The 12,794-nt window shown below is 39.8% G+C and overlaps 1 protein-coding gene across 1 annotated transcript in view; it reads left to right on the top strand.

Moving 5' to 3' along the window:
- Positions 1 to 12,794, top strand: part of LOC106524470 (histone acetyltransferase p300) — a 72,179-nt gene that overhangs the window by 18,461 nt on the left and 40,924 nt on the right. The window contains exons 3-10 of the mRNA XM_014018280.1: positions 814 to 993; positions 1,137 to 1,467; positions 3,623 to 3,742; positions 5,318 to 5,548; positions 6,679 to 6,784; positions 6,927 to 7,052; positions 11,533 to 11,650; positions 12,404 to 12,545. Coding sequence (XP_013873734.1) covers positions 814 to 993; positions 1,137 to 1,467; positions 3,623 to 3,742; positions 5,318 to 5,548; positions 6,679 to 6,784; positions 6,927 to 7,052; positions 11,533 to 11,650; positions 12,404 to 12,545 — 1,354 coding nt within the window. The remainder of the gene's footprint in view (positions 1 to 813; positions 994 to 1,136; positions 1,468 to 3,622; positions 3,743 to 5,317; positions 5,549 to 6,678; positions 6,785 to 6,926; positions 7,053 to 11,532; positions 11,651 to 12,403; positions 12,546 to 12,794) is intronic.

Raw genomic sequence — 12,794 nt, 5'->3', positions numbered from 1 at the left:
TGTGATTTATTTATTTTCTATTATAAGTTTTATATCGTGATATATATCATTACTACCACCCATCATAATGTATATTGGGATATGAATTTTGCCATATCGCACATTCCTTTTTTTGTTTTGTTTTTGTTTTTATTTGCCCCAATGAACACAGGTTCAACTGGAGCCCCTTCTCAAGTCATGCGCCTGAATGCAGTTCAGCTTTGGCCAAATCTGTCTCCATTGAGTTCCAAACGCAAACTTTTAGAACCACCTCTGAGGGGGTTCTAAGCGGGTAGAACTGAGTACTGCGCTCTTACAGTTTTGACGTCAGCAGAATGCTGCCCATGGATTGGCTCTTGGATTGATTGACAGAGGAAAGGTGTTACTTGTGCAAAGTTATCCTGCAAACTTCCTCCTGAACCACAGAGCCCTTTTATCCAATCAGAGCAGAGCAGGGCAGGGCTTTATGCCAGGTGCAACAGAGCCACCCAGAGTGACATAAAAATGCACCTCTGCTTCATCATGCACAAGATTACTGAGGTTAATGTTATAGGGAAAAATAGATCTCATGCCCCATCAATCAGTATCCTCAAATTTAAATGTAATTGATCCAACATAAATTAAATCGTTTTTCAGTGCAGGTAAATAGTAATGTTGAACTGTTTTGCTATGATGCATTCAGGGGGGTAGGTTAGAAAATAAGTATGGGGTTTATGGCAGTCTTTGTCAAAATTCTACCTTCCTGTAATCTTCTAAGCAGTCTTACTTTTCTTTTGTGTATTTCCTCTTTTCATTATCATTTTTTCTTTTTGAAATGTTTTTTTCTTCTTGCAGCCCGGAATGATGGGAAACCCAGGGGGCTCTTTCGGAGGTTCATATGGAGGTCAGGGGAATCAAGGCCTGGGAGTTGCCGGTCTGGGTCCTCAACTCCAGAACAAAGGTCCCATGGCCAACAGCCTGGCTCAGTTCAACGTGGACAAGAAGAACCAGCCAATGCAGGGAATGGGTGCAATGGTGAGGCGTCCAGTCTGTCACTTCAAAACATGTTTGTGTTTACTTTGGTTTAGTTCTGAGTTGTCAGGTTATTGTATTGTTTTAGAACTCTGTATAAAATTTCCAGCTCTTTAAAACTGCCCTGAACTCTGTTCTTCCACCAGGGTACTCAGCAGTCACAGACAGGTGTGGGCGGTCCTGCAGGTGCACCTGTGGGCGCAGCTCCGGGAATGGTGCCCAGTGCTCCGGCTGGTCTGGTGGGATACAGCCCTCAAGGCTCTGCTGCATCTGCTGCAACTGGAGCTCCACCGACGGCCGACCCAGAGAAGCGCAAGCTAATTCAGCAGCAACTGGTGCTCTTACTTCACGCACACAAGTGCCAGCGGCGGGAGCAGGCCAATGGAGAAGTAAGGCAGTGCAACCTGCCCCACTGTCGAACCATGAAGAATGTCCTCAACCACATGACTCACTGCCAGGCAGGCAAGTCCTGCCAAGGTGAGTGGACGAGAACCCTTCATCTTAAGCATATATGTAGCCGGGTGGGGGGTTCGGATGAACTGCCCCTTTGCCTAAAAACAAAAACAACAACATAAAATGCGCTAATTATTTATTTTTTTAAGTGGGGTTCAGTAGAGAAGTTATGAATGTCCCACCTGCATTTCAAAATTTTATAACAAAGATCTGGACCTGTCAAAAGTCTCAAATACTCTTGAGAATGCTGATAAGAAAATATTTGTGTGAAAAAATTTGTCTCAAAGTTGGATTTTAAATTTAGTCATCAAACATTATCAGATTCTGACTTTAAGTGAAGTGTAGGGATACATTTTAAGTTCTAAAGTCTAATAACTGGTTTATAACATGCAGCTGATCCTGGATGACATAATAGGAAAACCCCAGGCATGGACCAATCACTGAATCAGATTTTACATTAAAGATCATTCTCAGACAAATGTGAAGATAAAATTATGAAAATCTTAAGTCTAAATTAAACACAGTGTAAGAAATACGTGTTTTAATATGGTATGTCCGAATAAACAGGATTCAGCTGGATTTCTTGTTAAAAACTTTATTCAGTCCCCTGACTCTAATCAGGTTCATTCAGCTCTCAGCAGCACAGGCCTCAGCTACAACCTTGGGTCAAATCAAAACAAACACGGGAGCTCTGCTCTGAGCAGACACTCTGCAAAACACTGACAACTTCTTTCTACTATAATAATGAATTGAGCTTATAATGTTCATCTCTTCCTGGTTACACCCCAGAGGTGTTACCTTTTACGTCAGACGTCAGAACGTCACTCAGTTTTGTTTAGGCTAAGAGAAAGAACACATGATAACACACCAACTCTTTGTCAGCTTCAACCTTACAGACTGAAATGATCAGGAAGTATAAAATACAAAACTGAATCTAATATTCAATTAATCAGTTACAAAATTTCTTCAACAGTAATGTTGCTTTTATTGTTTTTATAAAGAATTTCTGAAAAACTCCAGAATATTCATGTAGTACTTTAAAGACAAGCTGTTTTCTCTTTGATCCATTTTTTGTTTAGTGATAAGTCAGAAACAGGTGGTTAACTGCATCTGCATAATATACTTAATAATACGATAACAAACTGCACAAAAGTAATGGCTGTGTAATATATTAATTTAATGGTCAAACAAAATAAAATGTTGAGGTAGCAAAAATAGAGCAGAACTTGTAGGGATCAAACAGTGAGCAACAACTGACACATGCAGTGTACAGATCTGAACAAACACAACTCCAGAGAATATAAAGCCCAACTAATTAACCCAAAATAGCCAACATCTGTGCAGAGAAACTGAGAGGAGGTGCAGGTGGGTGTGGCCCAGCACAGGACAGACTCATCAGAAATACTAAAAACACAACCAAAATACAGAGTAAATACAAAATCACAGATCATGTTAGTTTAGACAGAAAAAATCAAAAAGCTGTAACAAAAGTGTGTAGTAATGAGTGAACGTGCTAGATGTTGTGTTGAATATATATCAGCATTTTAATACTAAACTACAGAAAACTTAGGATTTTATCAGAGTGTGTATATCAGAATTATCCTTTTTAACCTTCTAAACTCCTTAAAGTGCTGGAGCCCTCCACCAAGGTGTTGCGTTGCCCTAAATGGCCCTCACACCCATGTAACTTCTAGAATCTCACATTGATAAAGTTATACTTTATTGTAAAATAAAGTTTTAGAATTGAATTTCACATTAAATGTGTCATAAAGAAACATAAACCCTACAAACAGCAACAGTTTGTTCACACTTGCTCATTGAATAGGATCTAAGCTCATTGTTTACTTCAGGGAGCTCACCCTGCCTGCCTGCTACCAGCTAACTGCAGGTGCAGGGAGCAGCAGTGGCCAAAACACCTCAGAAACTCACCCAAATAAGTGAAGTCTGTGAGATTCAGCGTTTCATTCTGGTTTACATTTTGTTACAAAACAAACAAACAAAAAAGCGAAAAAACTAACAGCATATAATTTAATTTTTGAAATAAAAATGATAGAATTTTAGTAACTCTTTGTTTAAATTTCCAGGTTGGGATCTTTTATTTCCAATATTTTTCTCATCCCTTCCAAACTTTTATTCTAATTATATATAAACATCCTTTTTTTCTCTTTCCCATTAACAGTGGCTCACTGTGCGTCATCAAGGCAGATCATCTCTCACTGGAAAAACTGCACGAGACATGACTGTCCAGTTTGCCTCCCACTGAAGAATGCAGGAGACAAGAGGAACCCGCAGTGTGAGTGTCTGTATCTGACCAAACAGTACCTCCAAACCTTGCTTTGTAGTTGTTCTGTTTTAAACAGTTTTATAGCACAAGTGACTGTTAATAGCTTGTTTTCAAGATGACTGCCATCAAACGTAACAAATCTGATAACCTGTAGCCTACCTGTTGGTGTCAAGACAACTTTACTGAGTGACTCCTTGGTTCTACATTCTCACCGTTATTGTTGCTACTGGAAAATCACATTGAGTCCTGCCTGGACACCCTGGTTCTGCTCATCCCTACCGCTGTGAAGCACTTTTGGGAAAATTGTTGTCACTCTTCGCTCCTACATAGCACTCTGGTTGGCCGGCTAAAAGCTATCTGTAGTGCACTTCTTCCACGTCATCATCATTGTTTTATTTTAACAAAACTGACAGATTTCTTCCTTTAATGATTGTTTATTTTAAATGGATTACATTTACAGGTTTTCAGCTCATGTTATTACTTAATGCTTTATATTATTCATATTTACTGAAGAGACCGTCCAGCATCTTCGTCAAAACTCACCACTTTTCTGGAGGAGATAAAGGTTTGGATGGAGCACAACTTTCTCCAACTCTGTTCCAAAGCTCAAGCCTTTCTAGTGAGCATTATTTGATCCAATCATCATCCATGACCAGAATCCCCTTTTCTGCTTCCAATATTCATCTTTAGTTAACAATCAAAAACCTCAGTGTAAATGGACCCCCAGTTCACTTTTGAATCTCATATCAACCAACTCAGCAAGACCACTGTCTATCACCTTTGGAACATTTCCAAAATCTGCTCCATTTTCTCTCTTTCTCAAAGCTGGTCGCTGCTTTTGTCTCCTCCAGACTGGACTACTGCAACACTTCTCATCAGGATACCCAGCAGGAGCCTGTAGAGGCTCCAGTACATCCAAAACTCTACATCTAAGATCCTGAGGAGCACATTACCCCTATTCTCCACTCTCTCCATTGGCTTCCCGTCCCCACCAGGATTGAACACGTTTCCATCCTCACACACCAATGCAACTATAGACATGTCCCCACCTACCTCAAAGAACTCCTTACTCTACAAAACAACAACTTGCCTTTTAAGCTCCGCCCACTTAAACCTTCCCTATAAACCCAAAACCAAACTGAGGACCATGGGGGTTAGGGTCTTCTGTGCTGCTGCTCAACATCTCTGGAATGCCCCGTGACACTATGGGCACCACAATTCACTGACTGATTTAAAAAAGCTCTTAAGATGCTTCTTTTTACCAAAACTTTTGTTTCACTTTCTTGGATTTTAATCTCTTTAATCTTTTTTTCAATTTTTGCCGTGTTTGTAGAGCTTTTTAACCCTTAGAGATTGCAAGATGAAAAGGGCACTATAATTATAATGCGTTATTATTTATTATTGATAGTTTTTTTTATTCTAAAACCAAAATAGTCCAGTTTGACTTTGTGCTGAACTTGAAAAAAAAAACAGCCACTATATTTAATTGACCTTTGCACAATTGTTTGTGACTTGCTTAGAAGAAAAAAAATCATGATTTTTAGGTTGCTTCAAACCAATACGCTAACTGTCTGTTTCTTGGTGTCACAGCTTTGCTTGGTACAGCTGGTACAGGACTTGGAAGTTCTCTCGGGACAGTCCCTGGCAGCCAACAGAGTGCTCCAAGCCTCAATCCCCCGAGCCAGATTGACCCCAGTTCAATAGAAAGAGCCTATGCTGCCTTGGGACTCACATACCAGGGGAATCAGATCCAGTCCCAGACGACCCAGCCCAACATGCCCAACCAGGGACAGGCTGGCATGAGGCCTCTGAACCCAATCGGTAGGTTATACTAGAATATACCATCTTATCAAGTCCACTTGGACCCCAAAGCGCTTTACTCTTCAGACATTCACCCATTCACACACTGATGGTGATAAGCTACATTGTAGCCACAGCTGCCCTGGGGCACACTGACAGAGGTGAGGCTGCCATGCACCAGTGCCACCGGACCCTCTGACCACCATCAGTAGGCAAGGTGGGTGAAGTGTCTTGCCCAAGGACACAACGACTGAGACGGCTGGATGGGGGATGGAACCGGCGACCTTCCAGTTCCAGGATGACTCCCCTAACCACTCCGCCCAGTGTTCCTGCAGATCCTTAAAAAGCATTAAAAGGCATTGAATTCATCAATCCAAAAATAAGGCCTTAATTAGCCTTAAAATGTCTTAAATCAGTCTTTCAGAGGTCTTAAAAAACACATTGTAGCTATACAGGATTAGTGTAATTCATCTCAAATTTTAAAATAATTGGTAACGTTTATTTAGTTTTTAAAAATAATTTACTGTTAATTATTTTGTTAAAGTCAACAAAATTTTGCTTTAATAAAGTAAACATTTGGGTAAAATTGTTGCTACGTTTTTGTTTTTTTTTCCTCTGGTTTTGTCCTGATGCAGCTCATCTCATCTTATACTTTTTTTCTTATTGTTTTTTGTGATGTTGATCTTAAGTTTCAAGTGGCATTAAGTAGGTCTTAAAAAGCCTTAAATTTAACTTGTTTTAAGCTGTAGGAACCCTGCCACCACAGACGCCCCATGTGTTTATTTACTTGCCTCTACAGTTTTAGTATTCAAGTACACCATCAAATAATCCCTGGAATAAATGGAGTATTGGACTATACCCTGTTCCCAACCTTATATTCTTGAGGTTCCTCACTTTCAAAAAGCTGCCATTGTAGCTGCACTCACACTCATTAAAATCACCTTTACACAGCTGACGTTGCATCTCCTCTACAACTAAGAGGTGAACGTCATTCTGCCAAAAAGTGGTATTAGTACTGTGGTATTGGAACACCTGAGTATATGCACACTGTACTGTATCAGACTGGTATTGCTGCATCCCCATTTCCTTGTACTTGTGTTTCCTGTGGAGCAGAAAGAATATAAAGCTACATTCTGTTTTACCTTGTGCAGGTGTGAATCCTATGGGAGTCAATGGAGGTGTGGGTGCTACCCATCAGAACCAACAAGCCAGTTTACTGCAGGACACTATGATGCATCTCAATGTCAGCAACCAAAGGTAAGAAGCTGCACCAACACCACACCCCCCCCCCCAATTTTCAAAAAAAAAATAAAAACCCAAATTTTTGAGGCTTTTAAATGTATTTGAAACAATTTTGAAAAGACTTAAATTTTTAATGCCCCTCCCGTATCTTTTACAGTCTGCTAAATGATGCTGGTGGAGTTGGATCCATGCCAACAGCAGCCCCGCCTTCTGCCACAGGCAAAAAGAAACTCTGGCATGAGGACATCACGCAGGACCTTCGAAACCACTTGGTGCACAAGCTGTACGTATCGAAAGAACACCACACTGCCTACTTCTTTCAATTTTATTTTTAATAATTCAATAACTGTCATCCAAAATTGTACACTTAACTATGCAAAATTGAACAAAATTTTGTTTAATTTCTCCTCATTAGTAACAGGAGAAAATGATTGACTACATTTTTATGGACTTCGATGTTTATTGCAGAACAACTTGTTCCACATAAAGGTTTTTTTTTTAAGAACTTAAACTTTTATTGATTTTTCTTTTTTTTTTACAGAGCAATTACACAGCTGTACATCAGCAATGATTAACAAATGTTGACACTGTGAAGTTTTTTCATAGACTGAACATCTCAGCGTGAAATCTTCCAATTTCAGCATCACGTTTATGGTCTCAGCATTTTCACACATTCCTAAAAATAAGGATCCACTATGAAATGGGGCTAGGCCGAGAGCCTGGTTTGCTGGGCTTACTTACGTGAATATGGCTTCTACTGGACCCCAGCGTAGTCTAAAGGTAGCTTTTTGAAGTCTTAGCGAGTATGTTATTTTTTCCATTTGGTACAATTCCCTTACTTTTTGAACCCAGGAGTCGTAAGAAGGTGGATCTAATTGCATCCACTTAATTGTAATACATTTCAAGGCTGCAGTAAAAAGAACATTTAAAAGATGAGATTTGGATCGTCCTTGCAGGCTAGCTGGAATAACACCAAGTAATGCAACTGTTACATTCTTTGGTATAACCTCCTGAAATATCTGATTTATACACATCTTCCCAAAAGTTTTGTAGTTTTGGGCATGACCAAAAAATATGTGTACAATTGGGCACTGCTGAGCCGCAGTTTCTCCAACACAAACTTGGTACTTTAGGATCTATTTTAGCAACTATGTCTGTGGTTCTGAATTATCTACTAATAATTTTCCACTTATATTCCCACCATGTATTTGAGTTTGTAACTCGGTGTGCCTCAATCCAGACTCTTTCCCATGTTGCATCAGAAATAATTTTGCCCGTCTCCTCCTCCCATCTTTGTTTTGTCTGAGTGGGTGCATTTGAATTCATAGACAGAAAAATCTTATATAACTTAGTTATTAATTTCTTATCACCTTCACCTTTTTGGAATTGAATCAGTGAATTCTCTGTTGGCAAAGGGTTTTAGTATTCTTTCCCAGTTCCTGTGTGTGTGGTCAAAAAAGAGCGCAATTGTAAATATCTGAAAGAAATCATTTTTTGAAGATGAAAATGGCCACGTAAGTCTTCGAATGACATGAGGTTGTTCCTGTTGATTAACTGAAGTAGGAACATAAGGCCCTGATCAGCCCATTTTGAAAAATTTTTGTCTAAGAAATTGGGAATGAAGGATTTAATATGTCCAATACAAGTTAATATTGATAAGCCTCTTGGCAACTTAAACGCGACTCGTATTTTACCCCAAATGTTAAGTGTATTTCTAGTCCACAATGACAGTTCCTTTACTGGAATATCTAAAAATGGCAGTACCTTTAGCGGTTCAGAACATCTCACTTGCTCAACGCTCAGCCATCTTGTGTTAGAATCCTCTTGGATCCATGCAATTAAAGGTTTTAACTGTGCAGCCCACAAATAGTATATTAGAACAGGAAGATTGAGCAACCCTTCTGTCTTGCTTCTCTGTAGTGTTTTATATTTTATGCGAGGGCGCTTGCTCTGCCATACAAATTTTGATTTCATTTTATCCAGATCAACGAACATGGATTTTGGTATTCCAACTGGTAACATTTGGAATAAATACAATAATCTGGGTAAAAGATTCATGTGAATGGTTTCAATACGACTGAGAGGGGAGAAGGGCAACACTGACCACCGCTCTAAGTCCTTCTTAAATATATTCAGAGTTTTACTTTAGTTGGTGTGAAACAAATCATTTAATGACAGAGGAATATTAATACCTAGATATTTAATGCCCTCTTTAGGCCACTTAAAACTGCTTTGTTGTTTAACCCCCAGTGAAATACCGCCATTGACATCCATTGCCTTGGTCTATTCTACGTAAAGTTTTGAACAAAACATAAAAACACCATTTATTTCAACAGTTAACACAGGTGAAGGACATTTTTGCTGATTGAATTTTTAGATAGTCTTATATTTTACACTTTGTGATCAATTAGTCGTTTACTTAAACAGGAAGACTGTATATTTTTATGAAGTCAGTCAGCTGGTAAAGGAGATGCCAAATGTGGAGGGCAGCTGTGGTGCAGTGGCAGTGGTCCCGACTTGGGACCAGAAATACACAGGTTCGTGCCCACATGTCATGGTGTCCTTGAGCAAAACACCGAATGCCCAACTGTTCCCCAGGTACTTACAGAGCTGCCCGTTGCTCCACTTGGGTGTTTCTCAAATGCAGAGCACAAATTTGATTATTTCATGGGAACATGCACTGATGACAAATAAAGTACATTTACATTATTTACATTTAATGTATCCCTCTGCAGTATAAACAAGAGTTGTTGACATTTTAAAGTCTGATGTAAAAAGTACCGGCCCCAGGGGTGAGACCCTTGTTTGGGTTTTATGAAGCACATGTAAGACTTTAGTCTTTGGGGTCTTCAGTGTAAGCAGATTTAGGGCTGTAGAGGGCCCTTTTTAAGGTTCTGATCAGACTCAGGGCCATACACACAGGCACTGGCACACAGTGGCTCTGAGTAATGACATAAAGTTTCTGGAACCGAAGAATAAACAGGGATGGGCAATCCTGGTCGGTAAGTCAACTGCTGCATAGTTTAAAAGTTTCTTTGCTCCAACACATCTGATTTTAATGAATTGGTGATTAACGGGCCTTTGCAGAACTTGAGAAGGGAAGTCAGTCACTGAATCAGGTGTTGTTGAAGCAAGGCAATGAGTAAAATGTGCAGGGTCCTTTGAGGACCAGGACTGCCCATCCCTGAGATAACACATCATTCAGGACAAAATAATACAGTTGTGTCCAGAATATTGTCAGGTTGAGTTTCATGATCTATTCTAAAACCGTCCGTTTTCTTCTGCTTATCGGGGATCGGGTCTCTGTGGCAGCAGCCTAAGCAGAGAATCCCAGACTCCAGCGTGTCCTGGGTCTTCCTCTGGGTCTCCTCCCAGTGGGACGTGTTCAGAACACCTCACCAGGGAGGAGTCCAGGAGGCATCCTAACCAGATGAACCACCTCATCTGGCTCCTCTCGACATGGAGTTGCAGCGGCTCTACTCTGAGTCCCTCCTGGATGACTGAGCTTCTCAGCCTATCTCTAAGGGAGAGCCCAGACACCCTGCAGAGGAAACTCATTTCAGCTGCTTGTATCCACGATCTCGTTCTTTCAGTCACTACCCAAAGTTTGTGACCATAGATGAGGGTAGGAATGTAGACCGACTGGTAAACTGAGAGCTATGCCTTCTGGCTCATCTGCCTCTTCACCACGACAGACCGGTACAACGCCCACATCACTGCAGATGCAGCATCAATCCACCTGTCGATCTCCCGCTCCATTCATCCCACATTCATGAACAAGACCTGAGATACTTAAACTCCTCCACCTGAGACAGGACCTCCTCCCCGACCTGGAGAAGGCAGCCTACCCTTTTCTRGCTCAAGACCATGGTCTCAGATTTGGAGGCACTGATCCTCATCCCGGCTGCTTCACACTCAGCTGTGAACCCCTCCAGTGAGAGCTGGAGATCAGGATCTGATGAAGCCAACAGGACCACATCATCCACAAAAAACAGAGATGTGATCCTAAGGTCACCAAAAAGGATCCCCTCAACACCTTGGCTGCTCCTAGAAATTCTGTCCATAAACGTTATGAACAGAATCAGTGACTACTCTAAAACTTGCTGCCTAAATATGTTTTAAGTCAAATCCCAGTTTTTACCTGTTGTATCTTGCATGGGGTAAAGTTCTCTGTCGTTGCGATGCATTTCAGTCATTTGTAAAACTGAGGGGAAAATGTCCTGCAAAAAACTGAAATGAGAAATGACTCCAGAACAGTTGTTCAAATCATACTCTTCCTTCCAAATCTATATTTGGTCCTGAGGATCAAAGTGGTTCAGGCTAAAGTCTTCGTGTAACACTTCTTTAGAGAACACTATACTGTGTACTTTGTCACCAACTCAAAATCCGATTGGTTAAAACAATGGTTTTGTTTTCGTTTATTTTAAGCCACAGGGGCTTGCATCACTGCTTCTAAAGATGTAGAGACAGAATTCTTTGACTATAGCAACACATGGTCTTTTAAATATGGATGGATCAAAGTTTTAAAATAAACATACCTAAAACCTAGAAAAAAATACAATGACAAAAAAAGCCATTAAAAGAGAATGTAGACTGTTATCAAAGAAGAAAAACATTTTATAGAATGTGTCTCTGACTGTTGGTTTTGACACTGTAGACATATTTAATCAGTTCTTAAGTTGTGATTGCAGTGTACGCTTGTATTATTTCACATTGTTTCTCTAACCCGTTCACTTTCTTTGTATTTGCCTGCCCGCTTGCAGTGTCCAGGCCATCTTTCCTACTCCAGATCCTGCAGCTCTTAAGGATCGTCGAATGGAGAACCTGGTGGCCTACGCACGAAAAGTTGAAGGAGACATGTATGAGTCGGCCAGCAGCAGAGTGCGTTCCTCCCTTCTTCATTTCAGAAAAGCATGAGGACCCTCCTGAAGCTTTTGTTTAGCAGTACCTAGACTTCATTCAGACATTTCATTCTGTAAAACAAACTCAGATCAAAAACATGAACCCTTTCAAACTGAATACTTGTTTAAAAAGCATGTGTTCATTGTATCCACACTGAACTGCTTATGAACAAGAACGTTGATCAACAGGATAAACATTATTAGATAAGACTGTAGCTTTTTTTAAATATAAATTACATAACAGGAGAAAGTGCAGTTTGCATTAGTTAAATCTTATATAGCTTATCTTATATCTAAAGATACATTTAAGATAACTTGAATATTGATGTCATTAAAAAAAATCTTGAACTGGAGTCTCTAAACTTAAAATAAATCTGTTGTCATTTACACTACCAGTAGTCAAAATGTAATTAGATACATGTCAAATAGATATTTTGCCTTGCCAAAATATAATAAGTGCGTAAATAAAGGATATAAATATGTATGATATGCTTTACATTGTTTTAATATATAAAAACAAAAAAAAACTTTATTCTGAAGGTGTGGCGGCTTTTATTTTGCCGTGGCTGTGGGCCACAATCAGTTACATGTAGAGGAAACCCTGCAGTATCTAGGAGAGTTATTAAATGCTACCATTTGATTTCCTTTTCTTTTTAAAATGATCTCAAACATTTCCATGTGAACTTTATTGACTTGCTGCATTTCTCTCTCTCTCTCTCCTCATCTTTGTCAGGCTGAGTATTATCACTTGTTAGCAGAGAAGATCTATAAGATCCAGAAAGAACTGGAGGAGAAAAGAAGAACCCGGATGCAGAGACAGGGTCTAAGTCTTGGGCCTACTGGCATGGGTCAGCCCCCATCTGGACTGCCTTCAAGTGAGTGAATGTGTAACATTAGCAGACTGAAATAATCTGTAGCTTGCATATTAAAATACAAATTTAACGGTATACAGCAGGGGTTCTTAACCTTTTTGACCTCTGGGCCCAATTTGTTGAACATAAAGTGTCACGAGGCCCAGTCAGACATTACCATTGTACAGATCAAAATGATAATTATTATAAATCTTGGTTTAATTTTTATTGGATTTACATTATAACTAAATAAAATAAACTTACAGTTTAAAA

Source organism: Austrofundulus limnaeus, unplaced genomic scaffold (genome assembly GCF_001266775.1).
Source record: "Austrofundulus limnaeus strain Quisiro unplaced genomic scaffold, Austrofundulus_limnaeus-1.0 Scaffold189, whole genome shotgun sequence".
In the NCBI taxonomy this organism is placed as follows: Eukaryota; Metazoa; Chordata; class Actinopteri; order Cyprinodontiformes; family Rivulidae; genus Austrofundulus; species Austrofundulus limnaeus.
This window is presented reverse-complemented; position numbering and strand designations above follow the sequence as displayed.